Source organism: Drosophila grimshawi, unplaced genomic scaffold, assembly GCF_018153295.1.
Source record: "Drosophila grimshawi isolate 15287-2541.00 unplaced genomic scaffold, ASM1815329v1 contig_848, whole genome shotgun sequence".
NCBI classification, from domain to species: domain Eukaryota; kingdom Metazoa; phylum Arthropoda; class Insecta; order Diptera; family Drosophilidae; genus Drosophila; species Drosophila grimshawi.
The window spans coordinates 11,212,969-11,225,941 of record NW_025063692.1 but is presented as its reverse complement, the minus strand read 5'-3'; the positions used below and the strand labels follow the sequence as shown (position 1 = coordinate 11,225,941).

Sequence of the window (12,973 nt, the reverse complement as noted above, 5' to 3'; positions counted from 1 at the left end):
ACTCACTCATTTATTCATTCATTCACTAATTGTCATCACATATTTACAATATCTACTGCAGAACTGTTATTCTTAACCTAATTGTTAATTATTAAGTAATGATGTACGTAATTATATGCCAATTTCAACTTGTACATACACAAATGTCTTATGTATATAGTACGTAGTTTTTGGGTCCAGTAGCTTTAGTGTTGTAGCCAAATTCAAAAGTCAGGAACGAAACATACGCTTAAAAAATGCGATCAATTTTCACACATTCGAACCGGACAGTTACATGTGTATTAAAACTATGTGGATCTAATTTTGTCAATCAGTTTTAGAGTTTCTCAGGCTTGTGAATGCGCAATTGCGAAGCACTATGAAAACGTGGAAATCGAAATGTAAAATCCGTGCCCAAAGCATTGCCTTTTGTTTTATTCGGTTTGTCAATTGACGAATTTTGATATCAAGTGGGCTCAGCAATATAAAATAAGTTTGCTTGGCAAAAAAATCAAAAAAGGGAAACTAAAAGAAAATATTATAGAATTAGTTAGCTTTGAGTAAAAAGTAGTTGAGTAAGTTGTACTAGGAAAATGCTTGGTACGATTAGATTAAAAAAAATTATGTTTGCACGCTAAAAAGTTGCGATTGTTTGCTGTGGCTTTTGGGTTTTGTTTGGAGGTAATTGTTTTTTTTTTCTTTTTTTTTCTTTTTGATTTTGCTTGGGCATATACAATAATACCTGTGTAGTTTTTGCCAAACAGCTGCATGCCCATTACAGCAAATATGAAGATTATAATGCATAAGACGAAGGTCAGATTGCCCAGAGCGCCGACAGTGCGACCCATAATCGATATGAGTAAATTTAACGTTGGCCATGATTTGGCCAATTTGAATACACGCAGCTGTAAATTGGCAGGACATGGGTAATATTAGCGTTGTATGTTTGTGTATGCGTGTGTGTGTTTGTATGTATGTTTTTCTTTGGTGGGTAAAATGGTAACGGGTAACAGGTATCGGGTATCGGGTATCGGGTAACATGTATCGGATATGAAGACGTATGCGTTATTACGCAGTACATGGCTTCGAGTACAGTTTAGTAAGTATAAGTTGTTTGGTATACATACTACAATAGATGTTAAATATAAATCGGAATCATATCATATACATTTGTATTCCCAATAAAGCTACCTTAAGTCCTGAGCTAACTAGAATAATTCGCTTGTACATAGCCGGAATCAAGATGAGCTATTGCTTACCAAACGAAACGAACGTAATACGGATAGACCCTGGACGCCCTCGAGGCCCAGCTCAAGCAGTGAGAGGGCGACAATGATGAAATCAAAGATGTTCCAACCTTCCTGGAAATAGTACTTGGGACTCATGGCCATTAGTTTCATAGTCGCTTCAATCGCAAAGGTGGCGGTAAAGAACTGCAATATGAGGTGGGTGTTAAGTGAGTGTGATAACCCAAGTGAATATTTTAGTATATATGTATATACTCTGAAACTTACATAATTGCCACTCTTGAGAACACGCTCCATTTCCTTGTTCATGTCGTGATGATCCATGGCCATGAACATTGTATTAACAACGATACACAGCGTAATGAAGAGCTCAACGAAAGGATCGAAGACGATTAATGAGACCCATTCCTGAAATTTTAACCAAACCCAGCAGCAGTCCCACACACAAAACACATCGATGCCTTTGAGTATCACTTCGAGCGCCCTGTCTTTGAACGTGGGCCCATCCTCGTCGTCGTCTTCTGTTGGAAAATAGTAAACGGAGACTGAACCATACAAAAGTTTGTTATTAGTTGTGATTTGACCAACTTTGACTCAGCCAGATTAGCAGATTTTTTTTGTTTAGCAGATTTTCATACGATCGAACTTCATTGTTTTGTATGAAAGTATTTGATATTCGCTTTATCATTATTTTTATTTTTTTTTGTCTTTGTTTTTTTTGTTTTTTTTTTTTTGAAGCTTCATTGCATTGGAAATTATTCGTTAGCTTTTCGGATTTCACGGAAAGAAAAAGAAAACAAACACTCACGCGCAATGTGCGTGTATGTGTGTGTGTGTGTGTGTGTGTGTAGGGGTGTGTTTGTGTGTGTGTATGTGTAGGTATTTATGTGTGCGTTTGAAAAAGAGAGAGGCTTTTATTTGGAGCGCTTTTCATAATAGTAAACTCAAACGTACTCTAATTTCTTTATGAACTACTTCAATTCATTAATAGAATTAGGATTTCAATGTAAGATACTCTAGATTCATATTTTTTAATTTACTTTAAGCAGCTCCATTAATATTGAAATATTTTAAGCTACTCGGTGCACGCTGAAACTAACTACTTGAGCAATTTATGAGTATTTTGGTAAATTTTATAAACACTAATCCACAGAAACTTCAAAAGACTTGACTCTTTAGATTGTAATGAAAACAATTAATATTGTTCTAGTTATTTATATATTTTGATTTTTTTCTCCCGTTGTTACTATAAAACCTGACACACTGCTGATGTGTGCTACAAATTATTGCCACTAATAATGGTTTTCAATTATACATGAATGCTATTTTTGAAAGATCCAAAATATAGGTTGAAATAAACTATCTATATAGTATCGATGGTCTGGCAGCTATCAATAGTTTCTCACCGCTACTGTTGATCTTGATATAATTGTTGATCCATATTTTGATGTAAGCACGAATTATGTTCCAATACAGATGTTAAGCATTCATTTCTCAGCGTTTCAATATGTATTTCAAGTACTAATTTAAATTGCAAGTAATTGCAAGTAATTACTTTGATGGTGAATTGTGATCGACTACTGACTACTGAAGAAGCATGCGCAAAGTACTTCATATTAAAACGATTATATGCTAAAATATTTAGTATTAGGCTAAAATGTAGTCAAAATTGATTTAGCAATTGAATTAAAATGCAAGCAGCTACGAAACAAAAGCAATAATGTCTATAGTAACGTCAAGTAAATATTGAAAAAAAAACTTAGTTTAGTTAGGCATGCGGTCAAAAAAAATATATCAAAAAACTAACGAAAGTTAGTAATAAAAATTAAAATAAATATAAAATGCTTATTGTTGTCCAACATTGGCTAAAGATTATTTTGTGGTTAGAGCCTCTCTGCTTTTTTTTTCTTTTTGTCTCATAAGGACATGTTATAATTTCTACTTTTGACGCTATATAGCTATATAGCTCAGAAAGGTGTATAGCGTACTTTTTAGGAACCAATTCTCCAATTTTCTTGATAATTGAGATATACTCCCTAAAAAGTACGCTATACGTGTTGAAGCGAAATTGAGACGAGAGTGAATTTTGGAACATGACAATTAAATAATTATTGGTAAGAAGCAGCGCAAAATTTAAAGGTAACAGTGCAGCAAGCTAGGAAAAGCTGGAGCAATGGAGGACGCTATGAAAGCGCCAAAATGTATTGCCTACTTTTGGGTGGCGGCAAAGCGATTTGGCGGCAATTTGCAATTTGCAAAATGTGTGTGTGGGTGGACTGTAGTGTATTCGATTCGGCGTGTTTAATTTGGCATACAAAATTATCAAATTGAATTGAGTTACTAAATATATTAAATACGGGTGGATGTGTGTTGGCTTGCTTGCTGCTTTAAAATTTTAAATTCATATTTGTATATTTTTTTTAAATATATTTTTGTTAAATTTTTTCGTTTTCTTCTGTTAGCATCAACGGCATTAAATAAAATGGACGAGTCAAAGAAGTCATTCATTTGGGTATAAACATATGTATTTATATAAGTATAATTATTAAAATATTTAAGTATGTTTTGAATTCTTGAATTCTTTGTTAATAAGTAGAAAACAAACTAAAAATGAGAATATAAAATATAAATGTAAGTATATATGTATATTTGTTTTTTTTTTATATATATATATACATAATATAATAAATGCATGTAAATATTTGGTAGCAAATGTTGTCGGTTTATCTTTTTTTTTAATAAATGACCAATAAATAGTTAATGCGATTAATCAACTGATGCACAGGCCTATGTTCCACATGCAGCACGCTAGAAATATATATGTTTTTTCAAGCCATAAGTCCATCAATCAATGAATTAGCCGGCCTCCAACACTGCGAGCACCTCCAACGCATTAAATGCATGCGTTATGGATAATTTTTAAAACTCTTAAGCAACTATAAAACCAATAAAATGATTATATATGTATGGTAAAATTTGAGATCTTGAATTTCTAGACAAAAATACTCTCAGCACATCGTCTGATTAAAATTAATTTGATCTTTATCTATACAAAGTAATGCAAGATGTGAATGCGTTCCACATTTTTGAAAATCATTGAAACTCGAAACAGAACTTCAGGTGACAGTCATTTAATAGATAGTAGTTTAGAGTATTGCAGTATATACGAAACGACTATGGGCAAAAATCCGTTGTCATAAGAACAAACGTTACGGCACTTAGCCTATTATAGTTGTAAAAATTCATTGAATTATTATAGCCAAAAGAAAATCGTAAAATGTACGTTAAAAAAATATGACTTGTTTTGTATTTATTTACATGAATCTCTTTTAGTTCTTGAAACGAAAACAGAAACGAACGAAAACAATGCACATGGAAGAGAACACAAAACAAACGATAATTTGCAAGACGATCGATTTAAATATACAATATATATTCAATGGTTATGACGAATGTACAACATGAACGCAATGCAATAATACGAAAGTGGAATAATCGATAATTCGATGAATCGATGAATCGTTACTTACCACCGCGATCACTAGCTCGACTATGCCGACCAGCGGCTTGCTCAATAATATCATTTAGGACCATAACATCTTAAGCAACAGAGAGAAAGATAATAACATGGGTTAATCAGAGAAATTCGAGTAGGATTGCCTTTTTTTCTCTTCTTTTTTGTTGTTCAGTTTTGGGAATACCTTTCATGTCGACCACCGTTTGTGTCTGGACGGGCTCAATAAAAGGATTGTCGTGATGTTTGATCTTTCCCGCTTCGTCCGTGCACTCCAGGCCGATTTCCTAAATTAATAATGTTTGATTTATAAAATACAGTATTAATTATATATATGATTACGTAGTCCCGATGCTCAACCTTATGATTGGTGTCCAGGCAGGTGGTGCCGCCATTAGTGGCTCCCACTGATTGATTGCGTGTGTTGCGATTGCGCAACTTGCTCTCCTTGGTCATTGTGCTGACGCCCATGACGGCCATTCCGCCAAGCAGATCACCATGTGAGGTATACGAAATACGGGACTGGTGCGAGGTATACGATGAGTGTCTAGAGCCTGCGATAAGTGGAAATGATATTACAGCAATGACAACCAAGACGCTATAAATCGATGCGTTTGTGTTGTGGATCGGTGGTCGGTTGGTTTGTATAGAGAACCCACCTAGATTGCCATAATAAACAGGCACTATGATGGCTCCATTCTCCTCAGACATGGGCGTCACCGCATTCGAGTCATCGGCGTATGGCAAGTGCTGTTGTGCATCCTGATATGTTGACAATACCAGCGGCTTGCGATCGCTGCCGGGTATTCCGAAACGGCCACGTCCATTGCGTATCGTGTACTGATGCGATACCGGTACGGTTTCGGTTCGGTTCGGATTGATTGGTTTGTTTCAATACAATTGAGCTTAAGATTAGTACTTAAATATGATACAAAAACTGTTTTAAAGTAGATGTAGCAGTAGTAGTAGATGTTGATGTAGTAGTACTTAGTTGTAGGCAGTAAGTAGGTAATTGTCAAAGTGGTGAGTTGTAGCAAATAACATGATACACGATTATTATTGGAAAATAAAAGCCAAGGATTGGCATGATTTGTATGAGGGGTATTCAAATATAAATGATTGAGAACCGATGACAAGTAAAACTGAAGTACATAACTCAAACAGTAGTTGATATAACCGGCACATATACATACACACTGTGGATAATCGCTACTTAGATCGGACCGTAATGGACAACAGACAGACACAGACACAGAGCGAGTCAAAGATAGTGATAGTGAGAGGGAGAGAGACAGAGACAGAGAGGGAGACGTAGAGAGAGAGAAAGCTATACTGGAAATCAATTTGATTTGCAGTTCGGTGTCGATGTGTACAAGTTTCGGGTGCGCGACGCTAAGCTAGCCTCTCTATATGAGCCGAATAAAGATAAAGGAACAAAAGTATATGTTTATGTAACCACAGCATTGATACATTGATACAAATATCTGCATATATGCACAGTTATAGATACAAGTACATAGTATATAATTATACAGGTAGATTTGCATACATACATAATCATACGGAAGCGACATTCCATTCATGAAACAAAAATAATTATATATATGTATATATATTAAAATAAAAGACTTGACATTATGTACGTTACAGTGACTGAGACAGTGACCAGGTGACCAGGTGACCAATGACAGTGGACGGCCTGTCGGGGACTGTGACAATTAAAATATGTGCAGACTATCGAATACATGTGTTGCATACTGCTAGCAAGAACTGTTCATTGCTGCCACATATTTGCGTTTTGTTAATTGAGGCTTTAATTGGAATACTTGAATATTCTTGAATATATGTGGCCGATTCAAATGAGCAGTAAATTGCACCAACACGCAAATACGATAATTGTACACAATAGGGACACATACACACATATACGTACAAATAGGCATACACACTCGCACACACACACACACACACACACACACACACACACATACACACTCACGTACACCTCTACGCATACACACTTAACAGCCGATAGTACAAATACTGATTGATTTAGGTTATACATTAACAATGACAGAAATTTAGAGAAGAGCAGAGAGAGAGAAAGAGAGAGAGGGAGAGACAGAGACAGAGACATAGAAATAGAGCGAGAAAGAGATGTGGAGATTGGGATAGAGCGGGTGCTGGAAAAGTATTTAGTACTCGCATGTAGGTATATGTTGATCAAAAAACACCAAACAAGACAAAATCACAAAATATAATAATGTATACTCATATATATGTTACAAACAAAAATAAGTATATAGTTATAGACAAATACGAATACTAATAGTATGTGGGGTATGATATTAAAATGGTGAGATATGCATGTATGTACGACAAGAGTAAAGTCTTAGCTTTTAATTATGTTCAGTACATAAAAACATCGAAGTTTAAATAAATGAAACATAAATATCGAGAAACTTATTCGATATACAAATGGTAAATGCACCTCAGTGAAGTTAGCTAGTATATCAATAATATATATATAGTAGTATATATAGCAATAAATGGATGTATTTCAATACAATCTTTGATTCCATAAACTGTATACATAACTAATGTGAGATTCGGTTGATTAAACCGACGATTCCTTATGTATGTATGTATGTATACATATGTATATCAGATGTAAATCTAACTGAGTAATGTATGTATGTTTAATAATGGTATACCAGTCTTTCAGTTGTCATATACTCGTACACACATACATATACATACGTAGCATGTACATATACATATACATAGACATATGTACATTAAATTATAAGTCTCTGAGCCCATAACTGCGTTTTCTGTATATGTTGTCATGTGCGTGTGTGTGTGGGTGTGTGTATGTGCATTTTGCAACTTTAAAATATATATATATATATATATATACATATATCTTTGAAATGTTGATACTCTATTTAGATGATACAAAATGGTTAAGGCGATTGATGCTACTGTTGTTGTTATTGTTCTGGTTGTTCTGGCTGTCATTGATTGAAGAAAACAAAACGCATTGTGTATTGTTGTGTGTATTTGTGTGGTTGTTGAGTGAGTGTGGTTTGTTGTGTCTGTGTCTGTGTCAGTGTCTGTGTGTGTGAGTGTGTGTGTACCGGGCGCTTACCTTGTGAGAACTACGTGATCCCCTGCGTATGTTAAACGGTGAACCAGGTAAGGATAAGGATGTCTAAGTTTTTTTTTTTACAAATAAAATATAAATAGAAGAAAAAGAAAAATTGAATCAAATAAAATATATATATGTAAGTATATATATATATAGTCAAATATATATAGTTATTCCTGCTAATTTAATACAATTTGCTGTCGTTGTTGAAAGTTTAAAATGAAAATATATTTTGTATTTAAAATATATATGCGCGGAGTGTTTGTTATTGTGTTTACCAAAAATGTGTGTATGAATGAAAATATGTATTCGAACATTTATGAATACAATTCGTGGCTAGAAAAAAACCAAAAACGAAATAGTTTAACTCATGTCTTCTTTTTGTCTTGTGGCCCTATAAAAATGGTTGAATCGTACTTTTTGAACAACGCATTACTTTTTAACGATTTGTTATTTGTAATGTTATTACGTAAGTGTATGTGTGAGCGGTGATTTTAATAGGTTTGGTTTTTTCAACTACAGCGCAGCGTTTAATACAAAAAAAGTTACGTTGTTATATTTAAAGTAGTACTTCGAAAAGCACGCTACTTAAATGTACTTACAAATATATCAGTTAAAAATAAAAAGAAACAACTACGAATTTTATATTATTTTCTTCGTTTCCGGTAACTAAAAAGTTTATTCGCATTGTAAGTTTACTGATCAGAGCCTGTTAGGACTCAAGCATTGCCAGTTATTATCAGAAATTGTTGACAAAATTAAATTTAAAACTTACGAAAAATAATTGTTTTAAAATTTGTTGTAAAGTTTAATTTCTACAGGCTAAATTACTTAGTTGAAAATAACAATCAAGTATTCTTATCAAACATCTTATTTGGATGCATTTTACATTTGCTTTAAGTAACGAAATACCACAATTTTAGATAAAGGGATTACCTATATTCTAACCGCAATCTCTTAAATATCACCATAGTCAAAACTGAACAATCTAATATAAAAAAAAAAACTCTATAAAGTGTACAGATGTAAATGTTTGTATTGGAAATGCAAGGTGTTATTTTGCTGTAATTATAAATTGTGTTCTATACGTGGGTATTATCAATGTTTTAACTGTCAACTGCATTAATGGTATTCTGTTCTTTCGGTAGCTGTTTAAAGTGTTGGAAAGTTCGTTGATTAGAGAATTAGTTAGAGGTGAGAGCATTAGAGAGAAACCTACCTGAGGCCCAAGGCCATTTGGTTGAGGTAGTACTAGCGAACTCAGTTAGTGTGATACCAACTGAGCTAGCGATTGCGATTATATGATATTCATAGTAGTAAATAGTATTTGAAATGCGACTCTGAGCAGTTAAATGGTCAGTAAGAACGAGCTAGCGAATGCAAGAGCGAGACAGCGAATGCGAAACAGCGATAGTATTTAGTGATAGTAAAAATTTAAGTATTATTTCAAACATATTTGTTTCGAATTTGATTTAATTTGATTTGAATCGGTTAGAATCACACATACATACATACATACATGCATACATATATTATATATGTATGCAAAGATATTTGAATTGATAAAATATGCCATGGAATTACATTGCTTCCATTGTTACAAACAAAAAAACCAAAAACATTTTCCAATTCCGAATGTTATTGCTAACGAGAAAAGATTCGCTACTCGGCTGCACAATTGTCTATTGGGGTAGATTCAGTGTGCGTGTGTGTATGTGTGTATGTGTGTGTGTGTGTGTGTGTGTGTGTGCCTGTAAGTGTTTATGTAAATGTGAGTGAGTTCGAATGCACTTTGTGAATATTCCCGATTGATTGGTTTCCTAATATTCGGGGTGCCAGAGTTCAGAGTTTAAATTTGTCTCAGCCGCTGTGCTCTAAGCAAATGCTTGACGAAGCCAAAAATAACTATTGAGAATATATGTATATAAATGTGAGGGAGTAGAATTATCCAGAGGCATTAAAATGCTACTGCATATTAGTGTTATCGCAAAACGTAACGCTGCGCTTATGATTATCGCATTTATCGATAGCAATGCCTAGAAATCGGTGCTAGTTTAACCATTGTGCAGTACTGTACTGTACTTCAGTTAAGTATTCGAAATGCATTTATCTTTGTTTGAAGTAGTACTTAAGCATATAGTATATTTCTTCAGTAAGTAGTTATAGTACGGAAATTAAAGCAACGTTCATTGAATGCATGCAAATGATAATGCAGCCATTGAAATAATCGATATATCGCTTCTTAAGTATCTTCAAAATCAATTATGATTAATTAATAACATAAAATTATGGTGTTTGCAGTTTGCAGAATGATGAAGAGCCCAAGCAGTCCTACGCAAGTAGACAGATATAGATACATATACAAATATGTACGTATTATGGACGCATAGTTCAAGCACGAATTTAATACAAAATTTCGACTGATTGTGAGCTGAAAGAGGTGTGTTGGAAAAGCCTCAAAGCATGTTTTTTTTTCGAGTGCTTCAATTGAAGCCTTGTTTTTTTTTTTAGCATTGTAGTCGTCCTCAGTTGTATATTGCTTGCATTGTAATGAAAGTAAGCATCGTTGAATTTGTGTTTGTATTTGTTTTTGAGCTCCAATCGCGTACAACCGAAAAGTTATCACCTAAAGCATTCCGAGCAATGAGTCAACTAAAAACTAAAAACTATACAAATCCAAACATATACCCATAATATAAGTACATACATATGTATATATTAGAAAATCAAAAAGCAAATTATTACTAAGCGAACGCCAATTAAAAGAGACAACTAACTACGAGTACATTGAAATCATGATCGAAGAGACTTTAGACTGCCTACTTTAGACTCACGCAAACTCACACTCACACACACATACAGACACACACACATACACACAGGAAAAATACACTGTCACTCATACACACATAAACCGATCCACATACATAATGACAAAATGCATGCACTGACACAATCAAATTGTTGCCATTAAATTTAAATTGAATTTGAGAGAGACACGGTTTGAAAATCACAGTTACAAAGAGTGAAATATATAGAGATTTTGAGAGAGAGAGAGAGAGAGAGAGAGAGAGATAGAGAGAGAAATAGAGAGAGAGAAAGAGATAGGGAGACAGTGACTGAAACATAGGCGATTTAAATGAATAGTTTAGCAATGGGTACATCGTACATGGAACTAAAGCTAATAACTTTATATTTATTCATACACACATAGTCATACGCACTAACACTACTTTCAACTTTTGGAAGGCATAGGAATCACAATTCGCTAGTTATGATAGTTATATTAAAATAGACGATCGTTCCAACAACTAACTGAATAGTGGCAATTTTTAAATCAAAACGCAGAACAACATAAGTGAATGTTAATGTAATTGTAATTGTAATTGTAACAGTAATTGGAAAATAGATTCTCGATTTCTACGCAGCGAGTAGAGAAAGCTGCCCGAGCGAGAGCAATGAGTGGCAAAGTTGAAGCTCTGAACGAGCAGCAACCATACTGGACTCTTCGAAAGAGCTGAGAGTTGAGACAAAACAAGTGAGTACTCGCTAAAGTGGAGGAGCGAGTGCGAGTAGGCGCTTACCGCGTGACCAGTAACGAGTAACGAGTAATGAGAAATAGAGGAAATTGACCTACTTAATATGCGCACGAGTCCTGGCACAATAGTCAATGAAAATGTTATTCAACGCAATACAAATTAGAATACGAATATATCAAAATAGAAAACAAATGCAGGAAAAGAAAATGCAAATGCAAATGCTTAAATGTTTAATCACAAAATCACTCATACCAGACTGATTAAAACTAATAATTGATAATGTAAATCGACCGGCCGTTCAGCTGCATATGACAAAATCGAAATCGAAATTGTAATCGAAACCGAAATCGAAATCGAAATTGAAATTGAAATTAAACACAAGTATATACTTATTTAGAGAGTATCTATAAGTATATATCCCATAAAACCAAAATCAATTACTATAAATATAATAACGAGAACGAAAACGAAAAGATAAAACAAAGAAAATTATTGCGCTCGGAATACTTACCGTGCTCACTTTACGAACTTTGGTAGCTTGGTGTGCTGTGGTAGGTGCTGGTTGTCTTTGTATAACGCTCACCGACTCCGACTCCACTTCGACGCTACGTATGGACATCTTCTCCTTGTTGTTGTCATCGTTGCCCTTCTCACCGCCAACGAACAGCTCATAGCTGATGCATGAGTATGTTGGACTCTTCGCCATTTCGGGATGCAGTGCAGCCTCCTCGGCGGCGGCTGCATCAGCGGCGGCCTGCGCCTGCGCATTAGCGCGCTCCTCCAACTTGGCTGCTTTCGCAGCGGCCGCCTCTTCTGCCTCCTACAATGATATATGCACAGAGAATTTTCTTTTGCTGATCTCGAAATGGGTGCGAGTTTGCATCGGCATTTAGGAAACATGGTATACATGGTACATGCGATTAGGTTTAGGTTTAGGTTTAGGTTTAGGTTTGGGTTTTGGTATAGGTTTTTTGGGTTTGGTTTTTTTCTTTTCGGATGGTTTAGTTCATATGGCTTAACTATAACAATAGAGGACAAAGTTCTACATGTACACATAAATAATACGATTAATAAGTGCTGTGCAGTGGTTAGGATATTGTTTGGGTTGGGTTAGGATTTGGTTGGGTTCGTGGGATAGGATCTTGGTTTTATTTTCTCTTTTTTTTTTTATTTACAAGTCTAAATAGACGACGATACTTGGTTTTTTCTTTTGTTCATTGCTTTTTACTTTCAAGTGTTGAATTTTGCATAAGAAATGAAAGTGCACTCAACTGAAAAACTTGGAAACTATGACAAATTGTACATCAATTATATGTATACGTATATATATAGGATGTACACAAGTGAATATAGAGAATATATTTAAAATGCCAGTTTTGTTTACATAGTTGGCAAGACATGTTGAATTATTTACTTGAATCACACAAAAGATACAAGGTATACGTACATAGACTAACAGAAAAACAAAATGGAAAATAAACACAAGAACACAATATCAAATAAATATAGTATATTATATGAGAGTAGTAAGTAATTAAGTACT

At 34.4% G+C, this 12,973-nt stretch overlaps 1 protein-coding gene across 43 annotated transcripts in view; it reads right to left on the bottom strand.

Moving 5' to 3' along the window:
* LOC6565802 (sodium channel protein para) overlaps positions 1-12,973 on the bottom strand; it is a 62,804-nt gene that overhangs the window by 29,309 nt on the left and 20,522 nt on the right. For 9 of the 43 annotated variants that reach the window (XM_032738622.1, XM_043216121.1, XM_043216132.1 and 6 more), the window contains 8 exons: positions 11,942-12,250; positions 7,892-7,954; positions 5,400-5,580; positions 5,083-5,294; positions 4,928-5,027; positions 4,757-4,825; positions 1,494-1,771; positions 1,239-1,412 (listed from right to left, as the gene is read on the bottom strand). In XM_032738622.1, the coding sequence (XP_032594513.1) occupies positions 1,239-1,412; positions 1,494-1,771; positions 4,757-4,825; positions 4,928-5,027; positions 5,083-5,294; positions 5,400-5,580; positions 7,892-7,954; positions 11,942-12,250 (1,386 nt within the window). Of the gene's footprint in view, positions 1-721; positions 885-1,238; positions 1,413-1,493; positions 1,772-4,756; positions 4,826-4,927; positions 5,028-5,082; positions 5,295-5,399; positions 5,581-7,891; positions 7,955-11,941; positions 12,251-12,973 lie in introns of all 43 variants that reach the window. The other 34 variants (XM_032738620.2, XM_043216142.1, XM_043216131.1 and 31 more) reach the window with 8 other exon arrangements.